Raw genomic sequence first — 24831 nt, forward strand, 5'->3', positions numbered from 1 at the left:
TTAAACGGCAGGTTTATTATGATTTAGGATGGCGAGTCCAAGAGATCTGGGTACAGCTGCTATTGAAACAGCAGTTTGTTACTTACAGATTTCGAGAGGAGGGGGCAGGCCACGCCACGGGTCAATACAGAGATGCACCAGGTTCAGTCAGGAGGCTGGGCGAGGGCAAGGCAGGGTCATCTGGGACAGGACTGCCCAGTTGGAATAGTTCCAGCCACTCCGGGGCCAGGGGCTGCCCGTGTCTGGTCCCTGCCGCAGGGTGACTAGGCCAGTGGCCTGGAGTGTGAGCCCACAGAGGCGGAGGTGGGTGTGGGCTCTGGATTGCAGGGTTTGCATGTGGAGAGCCTGCGTGGAGTGGGCGACTGTTCACTGTCTGGAAATTGGCTGTTTGTGGGAGGGGCAGCCCCCCAGGGTCAGCAGGGCCCCAGGTGTCAGAGCATCAGAAATGTGGGGTTAATACAGACACTTCAACCCGACGGTGAAGAAGCCGCCACTGTGTGCCAAGCAATTCGGAGGCTTTACTGTCGGCCGTAACAGGGGACTTGGCCACCCCAGCAGGGGACGTCGGTGGCAGTGGACGTCCAGCACGCTCCGATCAGAACGCCCGTGTCCGTCACACGTTTCGTGTACAGACTGACTTTAAACGACTCTGTCCGCTTCATCCCATGCTACACTACGTAGACACGCTGCTGTCTCAGAAACGCCTGTCGTGGACGCTCAGGCCTTTCCATCAGAAGGTCTTAGTCACCAACAGGAAGTCTGGAGTGGCGCTGACGGGACTCCGTTCTTCACACAGGAAGGTCAGAGGCTTGTGGCTGTGACCCTTTCCACGTGGGACCCTGGTGGGCGGTGGGGCGCAGCGCAGAGTGCTCAGAAATGAAGCGAAACACTTCAAAAAAATGTGTCCTTACAGCCGTGTAGCAAGATGTCCCCGAAGAACGAGCTTCAATTAATGGGTAAAAGAGGCTGCACTGAAAAAATTTCCCCTCAAAGAACTCACACATGAGACAGCTGCTGAAGCAGGCTTCAGGCAAGTCACACGAAGTCTAGACAGTCCCAGACACTGACTCCTGTCCCGCGTGTGCAGTGAATCCGGGCGCCAGGTGAGCTCCAGTCCCAGACACTGACTCCTGTCCCAGGCAGTGGAATCAAAGGCAGCCCAGACAGTTCCAGACACTGACTCCCGTCCCTCACAGTGAACGGGCTGCAGTGAGCTCCAGACAGTCCAGACGTAGGGACTCCCGCCTCCGCCGCAGCAGAACAGCTGGGGACCGGGTGCCAGCCCCGCTGCCTCGACGTGGACGAGACAGAGCCCGTGCCGTGGGGAGAGGACAGGACGTGCGGCTAAGTGAACGGGGGTGCCACAGGCAGCGTCACCGTCGAGCCCTGTGCAGACACTGCAGGCTGCAGCCCGGGCCTGGTGACGCATTTGGCGCAGACAAAAAAAAAAAACTAAAATGCCTGAATTTCTTAATTTGTAAAAAGCAGAAATAATTCCTCCGCTTCTAGTGTAGAGGGTTGTGCCGAGATCCCTCTAGGGTGTAGGGTCGCAGTGGGATCCCTCTAGGGTGGAGGGTGGTGGCGGGACCCCCCTACAGTGGAGGGTCCCAGTGAGACCCCAGTGGGGTCCAGGACATTCTGTGTCCCCTCTGCGTCGCTCTGCCAGTGTCGTTTAAGAAGGTAGAGACGTGGCCATGAGCTATCTTACATAAACGTTTATGAGGACAGAGATTTCAACACTGAATACATAAGAAAGTCAGGTTTTCCTTCAAAGCTGGGAAATGGGCCCGTCAGTCTTCTTCAGGGCAGAGTCTTTATTGCTGTTGAGGTGGAGTGTACACACGGCGAGATGCCCAGATCGCAGGTGGACATGACGATGCGCTGGACACGTGCGCATGGAACCAGCAGCCACGCTGCAAGGCACACCCTCACACCCAATGCTTCCTCCTGCCCCAGCCCCTCCTGCAGGTGACGCGGCTCTGGTTGCGCTGGGCAGACCTTGCCCATCCTTGAATTTCATCTTCCGTTAACAGGATTCGGTGGATTCTCTGGTGACCGGCTTCTGTCACTCAGCCTGACTGGTTCTAGGTCTGTCCCCCTTTTTCTCGACTCTGTGGTTCCTTCTGGCTCAGTGCTGGTGTGGTTGTGGCCTCCTCATCCGCTCTCCTGTTGCCGGGCACGTGGACTTTAGACTCTGTCTGTGGAACTATTAGGAGTCAGGCTGCTACCCCTAGTCTCGTTTGACTCTTGTGGTCATGGGTTTCACTTCTCTCGGGTAAATACTTACAAGTCCAATTTCTGGGTAACACGGAAGATGTCCTTTTGGAAAAGACTTTCCTTTCTCTGTTGAAGCGTCCTCTGGTGCCTTTGTTGGAAACAGTCTCCTTGGAGTTGTCATCGTGCCACTTCCTGGACGTGGTGAGTCGGAGGCTCCAGGTCCCTCTAGCCTCTTGCGCCATCCAGGTCACACCTGCAGCTGTTTTATGAACCCTACCTTAAAGTGGTAATAAATTTTCCTTACTAACAATCAGTTGTTTTTTAGATAAAGTAAGAGGAGAAAAGAAGACGGTCTTTCTTGTTTATGTAACCACATATTTACCCTTTCGGAGCTTTCTGGCTTCTCCCATAGCTCTGGGCTTCTGTCTGGTGTTTCTTTTCAGCCTTGGTTCCTCCCAGCACTTCCTGTGGTGTGGCCCCCTGGGACCCGCTGTCCCAGCTTTGTTCACGTACGTGATATGAAAATGTCTCTCCTTCACCCTCTCATTGGAAGGATATTGTCATTGGATATAAACTCCTGGATCGAATGATTTTTCTTTCAACCCTTCAGATGTGGCATTCGTTATCTGTAATGTCAAATGCCTGACTATGCACGTTGTATCAAACACATTGTTCTTACAGGACACGTGGTGTGTCTGGCGGCCTCTGAGCTCCAGGACCCTTTCCATTCTTGTGTGTGGAACGTGTCTTCCCCCTGCCCCGACCCCAGCTGCTTCCTAGGGATCTTCTCCACCTCTGGCTTTCAGCAGCTTGGCCAAAGTTACAGCGTGCTTATCCTTGCATTTTATTATCTTGGAACTGAGTGACTGTCTTGAGTCCCTGAGTGAATATTCTTCCCCAGATTTGAGAGACGCCTGGGCTTTCTTTCAGGTGTTTCTTGTCCCGTTCCCTCCGGACTCCAGCAGTAGTGCAGCGGCTTGGCCTGCCCCAGGGGTTACTGAGGTTCCGCGGAACGTCTCCCATTCCGCTCTTCCAGCGGTGATCACTTCTATGATCTGTCCTCAGATTCACAAACCGTTTCTTCCGTTATGTCCTTCCGTAAGATTTTAAAGTTCGGACGCTCTGCTCTTCACTTACAGAATGTGTATCGGATTCTGTTTTAATTTCCCCACTCTGCTGAGTCAGTGGGTGCATCCGTCTCGCCATGGCTACGGCAGCTCCGCAAACGGCCTTATCTCCTCGCTCTATCATCGACTGCCCTATTCTCGATTTTCCATCCTGTTTTTCTGCCTCCTCCTGCATCTGTTGCTGCTTGTCTGAAGCGGGGGCCTAGACCCAGCTACCTTCCTTTAAGGGGCTTTTCCGGCAGCAGTCACATTCTTGGACGAGGCTTCGACCCTGTGTGCCTGTGTTTAGATGTCATTAGAGTTGGTTCATGTTAGTGGCGTTTCCTCTGAAGACGTGGCCTCTGTGTTTTCACCTACACACAAGAGGGGCTCTGCTATGTCTCCATATGGCATGCAGGATTCCTGTTCCCCGCACCGTGCACTCTGCCGCTGCCCAGCACTCAGCCTGGGGCGCCACTGTGGCCCTGTGTGCAGGACGCCCTTTGCAAAGACCGTCGACCAGTTGCTCCATCCCTCCATTCCAGTTGCCTCACCAGCCCTACCTTTGACCCCAGCGTCAGCCTGGGGGACTGTCTTGCACCTGCCCTTACACCTGTCCAGAAACCGTGAGTCGTGATGTGGATAAGTGCACGGCCCCTCCACTGTCTTCACTCGGTGATCTCTGCTGCTCTGCACGAGACGGCTGAGCCGCGTGGTAGCCAAGGGCCTGGGTTCCCTATCCCCCAGCACCCCTGCTTCCCCGGCCTCTCTGTCCTGGATCCCTGGGGGTGCCGGCCCTGTGACAGGCCCCCACCCTCCACCCCATCTTACTGGGCACTCATGGAGACCCAGCATTGGGGAGGAGCGCCCAGGTCAGGCACTGGGGGCAGGCACCCCCAGAGAGAATTTCTGTCGCTTCTTCTCTGATTATAAAAGTAATCACATTACTTTTATTTTACGTCATCATTATCATTATTTTACATTGTCATTATCAAGTGAACAAACAAGCAAAACACAGATGAACTGTACAGAGAGGGCCTGCGGTCGAGGCTGGTTTTGTGGGATGTAACCGGAGGCCCCCACCCACCTTCATCACAGTGAGGGGCTTGGTCTCCACCTGCACTGTTGGGAGGGGTAGGGACATGTGGAGTGTAAGGGTGTGTGTGGGGGTCTCAGAAACAAGGATAGAGGGTGAGGGGCTTCCCACCTGTGTCACACTCAGCCTAGATCTTAAGGGTCTTTTTTTGGAAAATGGCGTCTTCGGATGAAGCACGCTTGCACTATGTTTAATCAACAGTCGCGGCTTTTGCCGTCACAGGAGGGTTTGTCTGACATTCTCATCTCCTGTCTCTACCCAGGTGACAGCTGGGGGCGTCCTTGCCACAGCTAGAGGCAGAGGTTCACTCCAGGGGCTCGGGATGGGCCATCCACTGTGGGCCCCGAGTTCCTCCCACTCAGGCGTTCCTGAGCCCCCACAGAGCAGAGGGTCCCCTGGCCCCCAAGCCACTATCTTCTCTGTATTCTTGTTGTTAGCTAGCCTTCCAGCAGAGGCTTGAGGGGCTGGCTTTGGAAGAAGGCTGCATCTGGCCTCCTGAGTTATCCATTCACTTACAAATGTATTTTCACACACAGCACATGGGCAGCTGGGGCCACCGTGTCGTATTTAGGATGCACTGGTGGCCAAAGTCTATGGAGGCTTTTCTCTACTTGTTGTAGCAGGAGAAAGTGTGGAATAACAATGGCTGCCCGCTTCTGTGGTGCTCTTCTGTACCAGGCAGGGTGTGCCGGGGGCAGTGTGGGGGGCAGGGTGTGGGGGGCAGGGTGTGCGGCCTGGGTGTGCTGGGGCAGGGTGTGCCGGGCAGGGTGTGTTGGGAAGGGTGTGCCAGGCAGGGCAGGGTGTGTTGGGAAGGGCAGGGTGTGCTGGGGCAGGGTGTAGGGGGCCGGGTGCGTTGGGAAGGGTGTGCCGGGCAGGGTGTGCTGGGCAGGGTGTGCTGGGCAGGGTGTGCTGGGCAGGGTGTGCTGGGCAGGGCGTGCTGGGCAGGGCGCTGTTCTTGCCAGGCATTGTTTCTCCTTCTGCCAAGTGAGGGGGACACGGCTCTTTCCATTCTTTTATCATCCGGAGGACATGGTGAAGTTGCCCAGCCCGTCTCCCTTCCTGGCTTGGTCATTCCAGTGTTTTCCGGAAGTCGTGCTTTCCATCCTCTTGAGCGGGTGGATGAGTCTGTTCTTCCGTTCTATGGGCTTTCCACCTCCAGGGAACTGAACTAGTGATGGCCGCAGGGTCAGGTGGATTTGAGATTCAAGTCCAATATCCCAATATTCTCTGAGTGCCGGCCTGCATCTGGCCCTAGGTGGCCACTGCCTTGGGACGCCACAGATGCCGCCACACCCCTGCAGCCCGGAGGCCCTTTGCATTCGTCCACCCACCATGTCCACCTGTTTGTGTGTGCCCCTAGGAGCACGGATTCACACTCTCCTGAAGGACCTGCAGAGGCAGCCGGCTGAGGCGAGGGGCCTGAGTGACCTGGAGCTGGACAGCATGGCCGAGCTGATGGCTGGCCTGATGCAAGGCATGGACCACAGAGGAGCTCTAGGCGGCCCTGGGAAAGCGGCCCTGGGAGAGTCTGGAGAACAGGCGGATGGCCCCAAGGCCGCCCTCCATGGAGAAAGCTTTCCAGGTGACTCCAGCGCCATGGGTGCCCACGTCCAGGGGTGCTGCGGGGAGGGGAGGCCTCAGGGCTGTGCAGAGACCGCTGGCTCACCAAGTGCAATGTGGGCTTTCTGCTGGGGAGATGGGGATCTGTATTAATGATTTTTTATCTGTTTGAACTTTTGCCTCTAAAAGCTTTCTTAACAGACTAAGCCTACCAGAGCAATTATGTTGAACGGCAGATTGCTCTCTGTGAGGAGGTTTCACTCCTCCACGCTGAGGCTCAGAGTCAGGAAAACAGGCGTGATGAGAAGTGTTGTGTTTAGACTGTGTACCAGTGAATATTGTCAAATATTTAAATAGCAGAGTGAGAGGGGATCATTCAAATGTCTGTGCGCGTTGGTCCTCTGAGGCCGCTGGGGAGGCAGAAAGCAGCCCCCTGGCACCCCAACCCAGCAGGCAGCCGGAGCCCTGTGGAGGCCCCATGGGCCAGGTGGCACTTCTGTGGCCTGATGGCTTCTCGCAGCGTGGAGATGCAAGAAAGCGCCTAGCTCAGCTCCCCACACATGGCCGGCCCACGAGTACATGCCGAAAACCAAATGACAGACGTGCCCCTCTCTCCGCACGGGTGCAGGGCGGGCCTGCTGGAAGCTGGAAGCCTGACTTGGCTGATGGGCAGGGTGCAGGGGAGGGTGGAACTGCACCCTGGTAGGGCCTGTGTTAGGCGGCGGCCCAGTGGTTGAAGGAATCAGGACCCGCACCAGGGCTAGGAGGGACGTAGGAGGCCCTGGTGTGCGTGCTGTCCCCAGGGGTGACTGTTCAGGTGCCATGAGTCATGCACCTTTGGGCACTGCAAGTAGGATATTTATTATTTTATTTTATTTTATTTTTTTGAGATGGAGTCTTGCTCTGTCACCCAGGCTGGAGTGCGGTGACACGATCTCGGCTCACTGCAACCTCCGCCTCCCGGGTTCAAGTGATTCTCCTGCCTCAGCCTCCCAAGTAGCTGGGATTACAAGTGTGTGCTACCATGCCCAGCTAATTTTTTGTATTTTTAGTAGAGATGGGGTTTCACTATGTTGGCCAGGCTGATCTCCAACTCCTGACCTCAAGTGATCCGCCCACCTTGGCCTCCCAAAGTGCTGGAATCACAGGCGTGAGCCACCGCGCCCGGCCGGGATACCTGTTTAGAGAGAAACATTGACCCCAGTGAAATAACCTAAGTCAGTGGATTCTGAAGCCATCTTAATTGTGAGGTGGTTTTGGTGAAGGCTTCACTTTGCTTTTTTGTGATGTGAACCGCTGGGTACGATGGGTTTTCTTGCCGTGAGTTAACATTGACGATCACGTGAAACCCACAGAGCCGGGCGAGGTCATGGTGGGAGCCTTCACATCCACCATTTAGCTCCTCGGTCCCCTCCTCCCTCCTCTTTTGCAATGTTTATAGAATACCATTTTGTGCTATAAACAGAAAAGGTGTATTACTCTATGGCAGGACTTAGTCCAGCATCACCACACCTCACCTTTCATATGGAGGGGTCTGCAATGGTCACCCTTTTTACGTCTGTGACACCTGTGATGTCATTCTTGATGAGGGTTTTGGTAACACTGGTGTCTTTTACAGATGACGGAGTTCAGGACAACGATGATAGACTTTACCAAGAGGTAAGATGACGTCTGTGGTGTTTGTTTCGTGTTAAATGTGGAAGTCGGTGATCTTTTTTTCATAGTATGGGAACATTTATGAAATACAAAAGTTTTTTTTCCCAGAAAGTTACGGAGAAACCCCTCATAATCTCCAAATTGAAAAACAGTATAAAGAGAACATACAAAAATGGGTATATTTGGATACGAAATATCTCTTTTCAAATTATAACCGAATTTATCTATGGTACAAATACGAAAATCATGGTAAATGCAAAGAAGAAAATTAATATTTCCTGGAATTTCCCCCTCGCTTTGCTCATTTGATGCCTCCTGCATGTGCGGATTCCTGAGGGGTTCAGCGCGCTGGCCGCATGTGGCCATCTAAACCTACATTTAAATTGATTAAAATTAAATAAATAAAGGATGCAGTGCCTCGGCTGCACTGGGCTCAGGCCAGCGGCCTGTTAGTTGCATGTGGCTCATGGCCAAGGCATTGGATGCCACAGGCAGAGGACGCTCTGCCATCCCAGAGCCCCCACAGGCAGTGCTGCTCCGGAGGCCGCTGGAAGAAGGGCCCAGTCACAGGTGATGTCCACGTGCTAGACGCTGGCCTTCCCCGTTAAGTCGGTTAGCCTCTTAGTTTCTCCCCCTTTAAGAACCTTTGGTCATTAATACAAGGCCGAAGGATGAAGAACCGTCCTAAGCAACAGCAGTGACGTTGAGTGGCTCTGGGAAACCCAGTTTTGGGGGTGGAGAAAGAAGAGACTTTGGTTAGTCATTCTCTCCTCAGATTCTCTTAGTGGTTTGTGGTTCCGTGTGTGTTGGCAAGTACAGGAAGAAAATATCAGCAGTTCTTATTTCGAATTTCCATCAGAAATGGTGGGACCTGCCGTCTGAGCTGTGGAGGGAGAAGTGGGGCTGAGAAACACATTTCCTAATTTAGGGAGTCGGGGAGACCCAGCGCTCCCACCTGAGGGGCAGGGAGCGCTCCGGGGGCTGCCATTAGCCAAAGACTCCCTGACTTCTAGACCACGAAGACCCCCTGACTTCTAGACCACAAAGACCCCCTGACTTTTAGACCACAGCCTTTTCAGCCTCCATGTGTGGAATTTTGATTTAGTTCTGTTTGGGGTATATTTTCAAGCTATTCTGTTTCTCAAAAAGGGTATGTGAGTGTTGTATTTTCTGACTTCTTATTTATTTAAAAACATCTTTCTTCTCACATGAAACACAATTTGACAATATTATGCCTTTTCCTAGCTCTGTTGAGTGACGTCAACGGCTATGTCCTGTTGTCACTGAGGATCCGAAGTTGAGCAGTGTTTTTATCACACTACTATTTTGTTTAAATTTTTAAAAACACAAAAGGAAAAGTTGTAATTTGTAGCCAAAATTGGAAAAATTGCCTCTATAGACCTTCCTTAATTTTCTTAAAACTGTGTTTTGGCAAAGTGAGTCGTAAAGTGAATCAGATTTTCCTGTTTCCGTCTAATATAATATTGAGGATATAATTTCATGGTTGGAAAAAACCTGCCAAGTAGACATAAGACTCTTGGCACCACATGCACCAGAAGGTGTCCGAGGGCTGCCTGGCACGTGCCAGCAGCAGGAGCAGCCCCGTGTTTCTTAGGAAGTAGTGTGGCGTGCCTGGGAGGGCACCGCGCCCGGGGGTGGAGATCACGTCTTTGACGGCCCTTCGACCTGAGTTCCAGTTCTGGATCTGATAAGCATGACCTTTGTGATCTGGCACCAATAATTTGATATTTAACCTCTGTAAACCCCAGAGTCTACAAATTAAAGGTGAAACTCACCCTTTCTTTATGGGGTTGGAGTAGTAATTAAGTGAGAACCCACACAAAGCAAGTCCGTATCCAACACATAGTCAGCAGAGGTGCTGAAGGGGTCCGAGGGCTGGCTGGTCCGGGAAAAGGGGATCTGGCTGGGAGAGCACTGCCCATGTGGGAACCACAGATGCCTCAGGTATCGTTAGAATCAATTACACATCCCTGTGACGTGCCCACTCGTGGGTTCATCGCTTTGTGCCTCCGTCTCCCCTTCTGCGAACTGGGGTTACTGAGGGTTCCCTGCCCATAGGCTTACGTGAGGACTCAGTGTGTTCATGCATATAACACATTTAGGACAGTGCCTTTGTGTGCTGGAAGAGCTCAGTCGATGCAAATTTATTATTATTATCATTATTATTATTATTATTAGGTGGTGTTTGTTGCTTCTAGAGGGCTGGGATGGGATCTTGATATCACACAGTTTATTTTTCAAACTATCAGTGCCAAAGACCTACACAGACTCTACAAAATCTGATTCTTCAGAGAAGTGTGTGTGTGTGCATGTGTGTGAGGGGGTTAGAAGGGAGGAGAGAACAGCAAGCAATTGATTTGGATACTCAGCACCCTCACACCCCATGCTCACCTAGATGTCATTCTAAATGTAGACTGAACACACTTTGCCTTCCTCCCCCACTCTCCTTCCAGGCTGCCCATATCATCCCCATAGTGACTCTGTCCCAGGCAGCCCTTGATTGCATGTGTCACCTCAGCATGCCTTTTGCAGATGTCCCTCACAGAATGTCCTCTCTTCCAGGTCCATCGTCTGAGTGCCACACTCGGGGGCCTCCTGCAGGACCACGGGCCTCGACTCTCGCCTGGAGCCCTCCCCTTTGCAAAGCCCCTCAAAATGGAGAGGAAGAAATCCGAGCGCCCTGAGGCTTCCCTGTCTTCAGAAGAGGAGACTGCCGGAGTGGAGAACGTCAAGAGCCAGACATATTCCAAAGACCTGCTGGGGCAGCAGCCGCATTCGGAGCCCGGGGCAGGCGCATTTGGGGAGCTCCAAAACCAGATGCCTGGGCCCTCGGAGGAGGAGCAGAGCCTTCCAGCGGGTGCTCAGGAGGCCCTCGGCGACGGCCTGCAATTGGAAGTCAAGCCTTCTGAGGAAGAGGCGCGGGGCTACATCGTGACAGACAGAGAGTGAGTAGCAGTCCTGGCTCAGGTCCTGTGTGCCGAGGGAGGGCTGGTCCCAGCAGGCTGGAGGTGGGGTGCCTCCTTGCTGTGGGGGATGCATATGCTTTTAAGTGTCTTTAACTGAATAATGGGGTGCAGGCATCCCTGGAGTCTCAGGTGCGAGGGCGGCCAGGTGCCTGGCCGGTGGCTCCTCCTGGTGCTTCTGAGCTGGGTTCCAGAGCTTGAGAGCCGTTCTCTGAAGTGCATCAAACAAAACCAAGCCAAGCAAATCCCTTCCTGGGTTCTTGGTCCTGACTTGTTATCTGCAGGCAGCGCCTGTCTGCAGGTCAGAATCACCTTCAGCGGGGGCCAGGAAGGCTGGGGTCTCAGGACAGGCAGGTGTACAGCAAGGCCTGGGCACGGCTGGCGCAGGAATGCGGGGCGGGACACTGCCCCGGAAACTGCTGCGCGCCGGACTCCTGCCTGTTAGGAAGGACTCCAGGTTTATCTGTTTTGTACCAAAGTGGCCCAAATATCCTGGTGTGGGCGCCCTTCAGAGGGAAGGAGGAGCTTCACAGCAGCGAGGCTCTTTCCCCACCCTCATGTCGATCTGAACTTAACGAGTCTCAGAATTCAAACATCATGGCCCGGCAAGGCACAAGTGGCTGGCCCGTTCTCAGGACACCCCGTTAATGCATCCGACATTTGATGCTTTGCTTTGTACAAGTTTTGTGTTTTCTTCCAGTGAAGGAAGTGGAGTTTCAAAGAGAAGGACGTGTCTGCCTGGCTGTACACACACCCACACGTGTGTATGTGTGCGTGTATATGAGTGTATGTTGGGTAAATGTGTGTGTATGAGTGTGTATGTGGGGTAGGCGTGTGTGTATCTGTGCATATGCGTGTGTGTATATGAGTGTGTGTTGGGTAGATGTGTATCTGTGTGTGTGTGCGTGTATATGAGCGTATGTTGGGTAAATGTGTATCTGTGCATATGTATATGAGTGTGTGTGTTGCGTAGATGTGTGTGTATCTGTGCATCTGTGTATATGAGTATGTATGTTGGGTAGATGTGTATCTGTGCGTATGCATGTGTGTGTATATGAGTGTGTTGGATAGATGTGTGTGTATCTGTGTATGTGTATATGAGTATATGTTGGGTAAATGTGTATCTGTGCGTATGTGCACGTGTGTTTATACGAGTGTGTAGCATAGACGTGTATCTGTGCGTGTGTGTATGTGACTGTGTATGTTGGGTAGACGTGTATCTGTGCATATGCATGTGTGTGTATATGAGTGTGTGTTGGGTAGATGTATATCTGTGCGTGTGTGCATATGAGTGTGTGTTGGGTTGTATATAAGTGTTGGGTTGATGTGTATCTGCATATTTGCGTGTGTATGAGTGTGCATGTCAGGTAGATGTGTATTGGTTTGTGTGTATGTGTGTATGAGTGTGCGTGTCGGGTAGATGTGTATTGGTTTGTGTGTATGTGTGTGTGTATGAGTGTGCATGTTGGGTAGACATGTATCAGTTTGTGTGTATGTGCATGTGTGTGTATGAGTGTGTATGAATGTGTGTGTATGAGTGTGTGTGTCAGGTAGATGTGTATCGGTTGTGTGTGTGTGTATAAGTGTGTGTGTATGAGTATGTGTGTATGAATATGTGTGTATGAGTGTGTGTCGGGTAGATGTGTATCAGTTTGTGCATATGTATGTGTGTGTGTATGAGTGTGTGTGTATGAGTGTGCACGTCAGGTAGATGTGTATCAGTTTGTGCGTATGTGCGTGTGTGTGTATGAGTGTGCACGTCAGGTAGATATGTATCGGTGTGTGTGCACGTGTGTGTGTATCAGCTTGTGTGTATGTGCGTGTGTGTATGAGCGTGCGTGTAGGGTAGATGTGTGTCAGTTTGTGCGTATGTGCGTGTGTGTATGAGTGTGTGTGTCGGGTAGATGTGTATCGGTTTGTGTGTGTGTGTATGAGTGTGCGTGTCAGGTGGACGTGTGTCGGGGTGTGTGTGTGTGTGTGTCGGGTAGATGTGTGATGTGGATCTGTTCGGGTATTTCTTCCTTGGTGAAGAAGCCCCTCTCGTTTTGAGGATTATTTGCAGCGGAGGTGGGAGCTGCCTTACAACTAGAACCCATCTGTTTTGCGGACTCTGCGAGCCTCCCAGTGCTCAGGCTGGTGCTGTGGCTGTGCTGGAGACACCACATTTCATCAGGGAGAATTAGCTGCGTATCATAATTGGGCAGAAATATTTTATCCTGAGCTCAAACCACAGAGTGTGTATCACAGCCAAATTAAAATTTAAGACGATTTTCAGCTGTAGGTGATTATCTTAGTTGTATCTTTAGGTAAGTGGTAAGCAGCGGAAACTTGAAGCTTATGCTAAAATATGGACTCCGTTTTCTCAGGACTGCTTTACATAAGTCAGGACGAGCTTTCCCTTTTCCAGGCTCTTTGCTTGGATGTGGCTTCTCACGTGTCTGACTGTGCCCTTGCTCTCCTGTTTGTAGCGTCAGGAACTTCTCGTGGCTGTTCACTTCTTTGCTCTCAAGCCCAGCGGAGAATCACAGGCAGGCCCTAAGTGATGTTCTGAGGTCATGGTCTGCACCAGCAGGCTGGCGGGGAGGGCACCTGTTCAGACTGGCGCGTGACGCAGACCATTATCACAACTGATTCCTATGGGTGGTCACCTTTGCGCTGTGGATGTTCCCAGGAACACCGGCGTGTGCGTCCCGTGATGTGTGTGTGTGGTATGTAGTGATGTGGCATGCGTCACGCATGAGCGGGGTGGTGGATGCGGGTATAGTATGTTGTAATGGTGGTGTGGCATTGTATGTGCAGTGTGGTGGCCGTGCGGGTTTAGGTTAGTGGGTGCGGTGCGGTGTTGTAATGTGTGTGGTGTGTGGCGTGGTGTGTGGTATGGTGTGTGTTGTATGTGTGTGGTGTGTGTGCATGGAGTAAATAAGGTGGGTTGTATGTGAGTAATGTGTGACTGACCACACATGAATGGTGGTGTGTGGTGTGTGTTGTAATGTGTGGCTCAGGATACGTCAGGTATTCATGTGGCCAGGTGGTGGCAGGTGGTAAGGTGTGGGTCTAGGTGTGGCTGTGTGGCTCAGGGTTAGGCATGGTGGCCTATAGGTGGGAGGGTGTGCATGGACAGTGGTTAGGATGGTACGTGCATGACACGTGAAAATGCATGGTGTGGTGTGTATTATAGGTGTGGTGTGCGGTATGTTGTGTGTGTGTGTTTGGTTGCCTGTGTCTCCTCACCCTGTGCTGGAGCCCTCTTTTCTCCTGGAGGCCCCCACGTTGTGTTTGTGGACACTGCGTGGTTCCCTGCAGGTGTCCTGGGGACTTGACCCACCGTTGCCGGGGGATGGCTGGGGTAGGCGAGTGCCCCAGAGAACCATGTGATCCGGTCATTTTAAGGGCTTTCCACATGGGCACTGAGGGGTTCACCCAGACAGCGGGAGGCTGGTGTAGTTTCCTAGGGAACATGCAGAGCCGACAGTCCTGTGCCATTCCTGCTCGTGGGCTCACCCTGGAGGGAAGGACAGCAGGGGCCCTGTCCGCAGCAGCCTCGCACTTTCTGGGGAAGGAGACCCATCACACTGGGTCATTTCCTGTCTGCACTTGTGACTTTCCAGTAGAAAAAAGCTAGGGTTTTTCTTTGCATTGGAGTTTATTTTCTTGTAGTGGGTTTGCCGGCCATGCCTTTGGGACTGGAATATTTACCTCCTACAAGCAATGGGTTAAAGAAAAAAAAACCATCATGTTATCTTGGCTGACTCTTCCTTTGCGACTTCAATTGGTTGGAAGCTATCTGGTGAAGACAGCACAGCTTTTTGTCAGCAATTTGTGCCGCTGGGGCAAGGTGCACTGCACGAGGTGAGGTCTCCGTGAGGTCCCCTCTCTTCTTGCAAAGAAATTGAGGTTTTTGCCCTATTATCAGATAATAATTTGTGATTCTCTTGGGCAGGTTTTCACCAGATTTCAGCTTAAACCTGAACAGATCAGCTATTAATTTCCAAGACGCAGATGGCATTCTTTAAAACAGGGGGACTTTTGTGGTTTTGGTTGTCCCACGGAAAGGAGAGGAATGTGGTTGAGAACTCGGTGTCACCTCAGCACCCACATGCTCTTCATGCTGAGGTTCAGGTGGGAGGATGGTAGGGCTCAGCTTTTCCAGGCATGATTTTCTCTCTCACATTTTCTGATGGACAGAGTAATCCTTTGCCATTTACATTTTTATCCTTTTTACAAACTAAAGGGAGTCTTGAAGACTGCACGAAGGGCAGGACAGCCACCCCAGTCCTCCAAGGACAACTTTAAAAAGATTTCGTTAGGCTTCCAGGCGGAATCACAGGACGGACACCAGGTGTGGGGAGGAGGGAGCCCCTTACCTCTCAGCAAAGAGGAACCTGCCTTCTAAATCCAGAGACAAGAACTTCAGAGACCAGAGCTCATGCGCACACGCCTCCCTCTGCCTACCCCGGACCCCTTTGGATTGGGATGTATTCTGTGGAATGACCACGCTGAGCCAGTGAGGTGGATTTTGGGGAAGTGAAACCTGTAGTCAGGAAAACACGGGGGCTGAGGCAGAGGCTTGAGTCTGGGGTGGCGGCCACAGTGCTGCTGGAGAAGGTGGCCTGGGCCCTTGACCCATGGAAGTCCGGTCAGCAGGTCCATGGCAGCCCCAAGACCTGGAATGTGGCAAACGCCCCTGTGCCTGGGTTTCCTGGTCTCTGGAGTGGCAGCTGCGGTGTGTGGCTCCTGGGCTGTGGGGAGAAGAACTTGGCACAGGCAGAGCCGAGCCCGGGGTGCGTGCAGAGGAGAACGCAGGGTGCACGCAGAGCAGGGCCCAGGTTCCCGGATGAGCAGCCTCTGTCAGCAGTGGGAAGAACACAGTGTTGCTTGAAAGAGGAGGGGCCGATGGATTTCCACAAGGGGAAGCTGGAGAGGTTGGAGCCCTGAGTCTTGCGGGGACGCTGGCTGAGGGAAGAATGTGCAAAAAGTGGCGTGGGGCACTGCTGACCTCTCCGATGCCTCTCAGCACTCTGAAGGGAGACAGATGCAGCTGCAATGTTTCTTCCTTCAAGTTTTTCTTATGACAAAACTTCCTTGCACCTCGGAGAAGGCAAGCAGCAAAATGGCAGATGGTGCTGGGCCACCGTTAGGGGCTGCCGCATGGGGGTTCTGTGGGGGTTCAGTTAGAATGTGGAATTCAGAGAGGCCAGCGAAGGAAGGGACCCGCTGGCCAGGGAGAGGAACTTTGGAACCAGAAGTCTGGAAGGAGGTGGGGGCTTCAGCCTCTCTATCTGCCACCCTCGGTGGGGGCCCTGGCCCCGCAGGTTCACCCCAGCCCCTTCCCCAGCTCACTGTGAGATGTGAAATGTGAAACCCACCGAGTCCTCAGGAACCACTGGCCACTCTCCGGGGGGCTGGTGTGATGGAGAGGAAGTTCCCATCCCAGTGACTGCCCAGGAGGCCTCACCGCTCAGGAGCCCCTCAGGGGTTCAGTGAGAAGAACGAACTGCGGGAACCAGCGGGGCGTCAGGACGGTGTAGCCGGGGTCCGGGTGACGCTTCCTGCTCGTCCTTCCTTGTGAGAGTGAAGGAAACCCTGAGGATGCTGAGGATGGATTCTGTGTCTCTGGACCAGGGCAGATTTCGGGAGTTCTGTCCTGTTCTTCAGTCTCCACACTGTGTTGTAACTTCCTGTTCAGAAAGCGTGGTCCTCACCTCCACAAGGAGGGCAGAGCATTGCCCCAACATCCTAAGGGCCAGTTCACCTAGAGAGGAACCTGCCAAAGGCTCCAGACAACATGCATCTCTGCCTCTGCCCTTTCAGGCACCCTTGGATCTGCTGGGTCGTGTGGCCCAGGAGGCAGAGTAGCCTGCACGAACCTGGAGCTGCAGAGCCTTCTCTCTCGTCTGGGCTCTACTCAAAACCAGCAGCTTTTCAGGCCGCTCAGTTAACCAGCTGGAACAACACACGAAAATGAGAAGTTCAGAGAGGCTAGAAGTTGTGCCTCTCTGTGTGGCAGATGCTCTCACATCATGCAGAGACCACCGGTGCTCTCTGTCCTATTGGAAGCTGACTTAGCATGCTTGGGTCAAATCAGGTTAGAGAACCAGCTCCCCCCGGGTCAGCACGGGTCTGAGGTCAGTCAGGTGGAGCCCATTCCCTGGGTCCTTGCGGGTCTGAAGTCCAGTCAGATTAGAGAGCCCGTTCCCTGGGTCAGCACGGGTCTGAGGAGTCCAGTCAGGTTAGAGAGCCCGTTCCCCTGGATCAGCCACGGGTCTGAGGTCCAGTCAGATTAGAACCAGCTCCCCGGGTCCTTTGGTCTGAGGAGTCCCAGTCAGGTTAGAGAACCAGCTGCACCTGGATCCAGCACAGGTCTGAGGTCCAGTCAGGTTAGAGAACCAGCTCCCCGGGTCAACACGGGTCCTGAGGTCAGTCAGGTTAGAGCCCGTTCCTGGGTCAGCAGGGTCTGAGGTCCAGTCAGGTTAGAGAACCAGCTGCACCTGGGTCAGCACGGGTCTGAGGTCCAGTCAGATTAGAGCCCGTTCCCCTGGGTCAGCACGGGTCTGAGGTCCAGTCAGGTTAGAGAACCAGCTCCCCCTGGGTCAGCACGGGTCTGAGGTCCAGTAGAGAACCAGCTCCCCTGGGTCAGCACGGGTCTGAGGTCCAGTCAGGTTAGAGCCTGTTCCCCCTGGGTCGGCACGGGTCTGAGGTCCAGTAGAGAACCAGCTCCCCTGGGTCAGCACGGGTTCATGGCTCCTGTTGGAAGCACTTCCTGATCCTACTTGGCACACTTTTTAAAGGTGACGCTGTGTAGACCTACCGTACCTAGATCTTTAGTTAGCTGCTGGCATTTAAAAGGTGTTTATAGTGAGCAGTACAGTCTCATCCTTATGCTCAAAAATAAGTTGTCAGAATACAGTGGTTTTCCTCCTGATTTTCTGCCCGGAAGAGTTGATGGTGTGGACAACCCCACTAGGAGTGGTCCAGGGTTGTCGGCGTGGGTGGGGCGCACGAGCTCCAGGGCTGCATGGTGGGCCGCAGGAGGAAGCTTCAGTTTGGGTGCACGAAGCATCAAAGCCTCCTTTTCCCAGACCCTGACGTTAAACTCCTGCAGGAAGAGAGCGGGCGTGCAGGGGATCCAGGGTGGAGACAGGTGTGGCGTCGGTCATTGTGGTGTCTGTCGGTCACCGTGCCGTCGGTTGCCGTGGCGTCTGTAGGATGGCCCAGATCGGGCCGGTGAAGCTGCAGAAGCACAGACTGTGGTCAGCAGGAGCGTCGGGGATGATGGGTCCTGTTGTCGGCTTGATTTCATCTGGCCCGCAAGGAAGAGGCAATAACAAGGTTGCCAAAAGGAGACGTGGAGAAATTTCGTGTAATTTCATGTAGACTTCCTTCGGTTTTGTTAAGGAGTATAGGTGGCAACAGGTCCCCGGGCTCAACCCGCTTTTCTGGGCACCTACGTTGGAACGTTGCCTGGATGTTTGAGCTTTTCTCCTGGGAGTTTAGTAGTTTAATCTTGGGCAGTGACTTCAGTTCCTCTAGCCTCGGTTTCTCTTTAAAATGAGGCTGATAATAGTGCGTTCCTCAGGGGTCTGCTGAATGGCAGATCCCACTGCCGTCTGGGGCCTCAGTGTGGCGTCCAGCACAGGAGCTTCCCAGAGTTTTTACTACTCTGAATATTTCCAACCCTTACATACTTTTTACTAGTCTGATTTTTAGGGGTGACACTCCCGTAGTCATTTCCTGCTCATCTGTCTGCCCGTGCACTCATTTCAGGGAGATGTGCCACACAGAAGCCCCCGTGCTGTACCGGGGATGGGAGGACACCGTGGAAGGAAGACACTGTCCCTTCTCACCCCGAGCCTCCCTCCAGCAAGTGCTTGCCGAGGCCTTAGGGCCTCCTGTGTGGTTGATTCAGTAGATTCATAGGAACAGGCTTGTCCAACGTGGTTGAGCTTAGAGACGTCACAAACGTGCCTCTGCCCTTCAGAACTGAAACGCTCTAGAGAGAGGAGACACCATCTTTAGCTTTGAAAGTCCTTTCAAAGTCATGCCACTGCCCTCACAGGTACTCCCAGCTCCGACCCTGACCCCATGAAAGGGCTCATGCCTGTTTCTCTTCCGCGGCAATATTAGCGTCCAGGTATTGAGGGTGGAAGCCGCCACATGCAGACACAGCACATCGCACCTGCTGGATCCTCCCACTCGTTTTCAGGATGACGTCCAACTGCCTTCTAAGGAACTTCAGGCCTGGGAATGACAGACGATGGCCGTGCCTTTAAAGATGAAATAGAAACGGCCGCGTGCTCCTTGTGAGCAGTCAGCCCTATCTTGTTCATCTGCTTTACAGAATGGAGCCACCACTCGTCTGCTTTACAGAGGGGCTGTGACGCCCCTGCCTGCCCGGCCGGCACCGTCCCCCTTGCCAGGCTGAGGTAGGAACGGGGTGGACTGCACGTCCCGTACACTTTGTGTAACTGGGGACACACTGGCTTGTGGAGGCAGCGGGTTCACAAACACATTCTGGGCTTGTGGACTTCCTCGTTGTCTTCAGGGTGTTGTAGGAATCCTGTGGATGCTTCTGTTGGTATCCGTATTGGAGTGTGGAGGCAGAGGGCTGGGCCCAGGATTCGTGGTAAAGCCCCTCCCATGTCCTGATACCATCCCCTTGGTTTGAAACATGCTAGAAAAGGAGACTCATGGAATTTGGTAGCAAACTTTGATTGGGAAGTTGGTTTATTCTCTGCGTGGGGCAGTAGGCTTGGAAGAAACAAACTCAAATGACACGTGGCTCCTGCCCTCAATGAGTTTGCAGTTTACGGGGGGAGGCAGGATTAAAATATGAAAGTACTAGAGGCCGGGCGCGGTGGCTCAAGCCTGTAATCCCAGCACTTTGGGAGGCTGAGGCAGGCGGATCACCGAGGTCAGGAGATCGAGACCATCACAAGCTAATACGGTTGAAACCCTGTCTCCTACTAAAAATACAAAAAAAACCGCCCGAGGCCGAGGTGGTGAGCCTGTAGTCCCAGCTACTCGGGAGGCTGAGGCAGGAGAATGGGGCGTGAACCCGGAGGTGGGAGCTTGTGGTGAGCTGAGATCTGGCCACTGCACTCAGCCTGGAAGCTGACAGGCGAGACTCTACGTCTCAGAAAAAAAAAAAAAAAAAAGAAATTACTGAGAGACCTTTTTAAAATAAGTTGTGAGCTGAGTGGTACTGATCAAAGCACAGAGGGAGTTTTAGGGAAAGCCTGAAGAGCAGCAGTTTCTGTCTTCGTCGATTGGAGTGGTGTGGCTGGTCCCGGCCTTCTCCACCTGCCCTTTTCCACCTGCCCTCTTCCTAATGGCTCCAAGGATAGGGGAGGCTGGGGTGCAGGGGGCTGAGGCGAGGCAGGTCAGCGATAGAGGTGAGGCAGGCTGGCCCTTAGACCGTCTACCGCCAGGCCAGGCAGAGAAAAGCCAGGCTGGGCACAGGAGCTGGGAGGAAGGAACCTGCAGCCGCAGGGAAAGAAAGGAAGGGCTTGTCTGGAAGTATGCAGGAAAGGGAGGAGGGGCTCTTCTGGAAGCATCACACTTGCCTGCCAGGAGGGGTGGGCTTGGAGCAGGGAGGCTGGTTGGATTCAGGGCTGGTGCGTTCCCAGCAGCCTGGGCTGATCTCAGCCGAGGGTGGAGCTGAGCTGGCTGTGGTGGGTCATTGCTCTGTCCAGCTGCAGCCTGAGCTCACCTTTGTGGCCCACCCTGGCTCCCTTCCCTGTTGCCTCCCTTCTGGCCCAATATCTGGCCATTCAGGCCTTTTCTGACACCAGTGCACTTCACAAGCTGTCCAGATGGCCCTGGAGGATGCTTTGGGGCAGGGGCTGAGCTGGGTTACAGCAGACATCCAAAATGTGCAGGAAAAGAGAGGGGACATCTGGGACCCCTCCCCTTCCAGCAGCCACTCTTGAAAGGAAAATGGCTTGTTTCTCAATTGTAAAATTACACGGAACGCGACCTTGAAAAATCCACTTTAAAGAATATGCCACAGGCTTTCCTTGGAGACAGGGAGCAGAAAGGAGCTTTGCCGGGGACCCAGCAGGAGCCTGGCTCAGCTTTCTCCGTGAGCCACGAGGAGTGTTCCGCTGAAGCAGAGATGGGACGAAGACTAGTACACTGCCTTGGATGTGGGGAGCGGCCACGTGTCACGGTGCTTTCACACTAATCACCTTATTTCATCTTCCTAATTTCTTGTGATAAAATATATAGAACATAAAATGTACTGTCTTACCCATGTTTAAGCATAGAATTCAGCAGCATTAAGAATATTTGTGGTGTTGTGCCGCCATCACCACTGTCCATCCCCAGAGCTCTTTTCATCCTGTAAAACTGAAGTTCCGTCCCCATTAAACACTACCCTACCCCAGCCCCCCGCACCCTTCACACTACTTTCTTTCTCTGTGAATTTGAGGATTCTAGGAATCTCACATGGGTAGACAGACAGGATTTGTCCTTTTATGCCCAGGTTATTTCAGTTAGCATCATGTTTCAGGGTTCACCCATGTTGTCACATGTGTCTGAACTTCTTCCTGTTCAGGACTAGAATAATATTCTACTTTTGGTGCGGGCCACGCTTTGCTCCTCCTTTTGTCCGTCAGTAGGCCCTTCAGTTGCCCCCGTGCTTTAGTGATTGAAAATAATGCTGCTGTGAACGTGAGGCACTAACGTCTCTTTGAGACCCTGTTTTCAATTCTTTTGGGTAAAGTAGTCTCCCCCTTGTTTAAAGGGGAGACATTCCAGGACCCCCAGTGGATGCTTGAAACTTCAGATAGTGGAGAACCCTATATAAACTACGGTTTTTCCTATACATACATACTTATGATAAAACTTAATTTATAAATTAGTATGAGATTAACAATAATAGCTAGTGATAAAATGAAACAATTATAACAATTTACTGCAATAGAAGTTGTGTAAATGTGGTCTCTGCCTTTCAAATATCTTCTCGTACTGTACCTCAGGTACCTGAAACCACAGAAAACAAACTGCAGCTAACGGGGGACGCTGTAGATGCCAAGGAGTGGAGTTAATAAAAGTGCGATTCTGTTGTTCATTTTTTGAGGAGTCTCCATACTCGTCCACACTCGATATACCATGTGACATTCTCACCAACAAGGCACAGGAGTTCCAATTTAGCCACATCTTTGCCACCATTTATTATTTTCTGGGTCTTTTTCTTCTTACAGTGGCCATCCTGATAGGTATGAGGTGGTATCACATTGTAGTTTTGATTTGTGTTTTCCTAATGATTAGTGATGTTGAGCATCTTTTCATGTGCTTCTGGCCGTTTGTATATTTTCTTTAGAGGAATGTCCATTCAAGTCCTTTAACCATTTTTAAATGGTATTGTTTGTATTTTTGTTACTGAGTTTTAAGAGTACTCTGTACACTCTAGGTACATTATGAGGTTTCTTAAATAGTGATGTAAATATTTTACTTTCCTTTAATAGTCAAAATTGGAACTTTTACATTAAACTAAAAATGTAGCAATAATACACTTACAGTGCTATCTCTTATATTAAAAGCAGACATTGGCCACCTGTGGTGGCTGATGCCTATAGTTTCAGTACTTTGGGAGACGAAGGTGGTGGATTTCTTGAGCCCAGGAGCTTGAGACCAGCCTGGGCAACATGGCAAAACCCCATCTCTACAAAAAATAGAAAAATTAGCAAGGCATGCTGGCATGAACTTGTAGTGTCAGCTAATGGGAAGGCTGAGGTGGGAGGATCACCTGAGCCTGGGAAGGTCGAGGCTGCAGTGAGCAATGATCATGCCACGGCACTCCAGCCTGGGCGACAAAAAAAGAAGACATTACTGACATGCTTGAAAACAAAGACTGTCATGTTTATGCTTACAGTTAATGCAAATAGATATCCCTGGTTGTGTACTATAGAAATAGTCCTTAAAAGATCTGTGGAATATCATATTTTGCTAATATCTGTCTTTTGATTGGAGAATTTAACCTATTTACATTTAAAGTAATTAATGATGAGGAAGGACTTCTGTCATTTTAATATTTGTTTTCTATGTGCATTATGGATTTTTTGCCACTCATTTTCTGCATTACTATCTTCTTTTGTGTTTAGTAGATTTTTAAAAACTAAATGCCTAAATTCCTTTATCTCTTTTTATACATATTTTATAGCTATTTTCTTTGTGTTTATCACAGAGGATTAGATTTAACATCTGAAAATTACAACACTAACTTGAATTTATACTAGCTTGACTTCAATAACATACAAAAATTATGCTCCTTTACAGCTATTTACCCACCCTTTTTGGCTATTGATATCACAAAATTGCATCCTTATACATTGCATGTCCCAGGTTATAAACTAATAATTGTTTAAAATTTATTCATTTCTTAAATTATGTAGAAAACAAACTGTGGAGTTACAAACCAAAGTTATAATAATACTAGTTTTATCTAGTAATAGTTTTTAAGGTATATACTAGTCTCTTAAATCACATAGAGAACTAAAAGGAGTTACAAACTACTGTTACAGTAACACTATCTTTTATAATTCACCATATATTTGCCTTTATTGAGATTGTAATTTTTTATATGGCTTTGAGTTATTGTCCAGTGTCCTTTTATTTCATCCTGCAGGTCTCCTTGGAATATTTCTTGCAGGGCAGGTCTAGTGATAACAAACTCTCTCAGCTTTGGTTTATCTAAGAAAATGTCTTAATTTCTTCTTCACTTCTGAAGTGCAATTTTGTTGGATATATGATTCTTATTTCACAGGGTTTTTTTTTTTTTTTTTTCTGTAGCACTTGGAATATATTTGTTCACTGCTTTCTGTTCTGCAAAGTTTCTGCTGATAATATTTGGAAACCCTGGTGTGTGATGAACTGCTTCTTTCTTGCTGCTTTCAAATGTAAGAGGAGGATTCTCCATTTGTCCTTGTCTTTTAAAAATTTAGTTAAGGCCGGGCGCGGTGGCTCAAGCCTGTAATCCCAGCACTTTGGGAGGCCGAGATGGGCAGATCATGAGGTCAGGAGATCGAGACCATCCTGGCTAACACGGTGAAACCCCCGTTCTCTACTAAAAAATACAAAAAAACTATCCGGGTGAGGTGGCCGGAGCCTGTAGTCCCAGCTACTCGGGAGGCTGAGGCAGGAGAATGACGTAAACCTGGGAGGCGGAGCTTGCAGTGAGCTGAGATCACGCCACTGCACTCCAGCCTGGGAGTGCAAGACTCTGTCTCAAAAAAAAAAAAAAAAAAAAAAAAAGTTGTGTCTCTTTGAGTTAATTTTACTTGGAGTTCATTGAGCTTCTCAGATGTTTATACCCACGTCTTTCATCAAACTTGGGAAGTTTTCAGGTATTGTTCTTCAAGTATTTTCTCTGCCCCTTTATCTCTTTTTTTTTTTCTTCTTGGCACAATTTCCTCTCACAATTCATATACTGGTTCTCTTGGTGGTGTCCCACATGTCGCTTAGGAGTTTGTCACTTTTCTTCAATCTTTTTTTCTTTTTATTTCTTAGACTCAATAATTTCCATTGTCCTATCTTCAAGTTCACTGAGTCTTTAGTTTTTTTGCTCAAATCTGCCTTTGAATCTCTCTAGTGAACTTTTAAATTTCAGCTATTGTATTTTGAGCTTCAGAATTTCTTTTATATTTTAGGTTTTCTCTTTGACATTTTCATTTTTCATATATGGTTTTTTTTTTTTTTTTTACTTTTTTACATCTTTCTTTAGTTCTTCAAGCATTTTTATGACAATTGTTTTAAAGTCTTTGCCTAGTACATCTGCCATCAGGTCTTTTTTTAGAGACAATTATTGTTGACTTACCTTTTTCCTTTGAATGTTTCTTTATATGCTTTGCAATTTTTGTTGAAAACTCGAAATTTTAATCTAACTCTGGAAATCAGAATGTCTTTCCATAGGTTTGCTATTTTTTGTTTGTCTTTCTTTTAAATTTGTTGTAGGCTGTCTCTGTGCCAAGGATCAGCCTGAGGTATAAACTTATGGTCTTGTCTGAGCCTTTCCCTGAGCTTGTGTGATGACTTTCTAATTTTCCCTGTATATTCAGTTACTTTTGAATATTCTTGTCTTTAATTTCTGGCTCCCAAAAGCGGAAAAAGAGAAAAATGAAGGTGGAAAAAATGGGTATTAGCATTTTAAATCCCCTGTAAGTCACTTTGGCCAGAGGGGGAGGAGCAGCAACAACGAGGAGGTGGCCAAACA

General features: G+C 50.6%; 1 protein-coding gene across 3 annotated transcripts in view; it reads left to right on the forward strand.

The window, feature by feature from the left end:
* Positions 1-24831, forward strand: part of LOC101026166 (protein tyrosine phosphatase receptor type N2) — a 973501-nt gene that overhangs the window by 412540 nt on the left and 536130 nt on the right. For all 3 annotated transcript variants that reach the window (XM_021935384.2, XM_021935383.2, XM_021935385.2), the window contains 3 exons: positions 5780-6001; positions 7598-7638; positions 10219-10601. In XM_021935384.2, coding sequence (XP_021791076.2) covers positions 5780-6001; positions 7598-7638; positions 10219-10601 — 646 coding nt within the window. The remainder of the gene's footprint in view (positions 1-5779; positions 6002-7597; positions 7639-10218; positions 10602-24831) is intronic.

This window comes from Papio anubis, chromosome 4 (genome assembly GCF_008728515.1).
Source record: "Papio anubis isolate 15944 chromosome 4, Panubis1.0, whole genome shotgun sequence".
Classification (NCBI taxonomy): domain Eukaryota; kingdom Metazoa; phylum Chordata; class Mammalia; order Primates; family Cercopithecidae; genus Papio; species Papio anubis.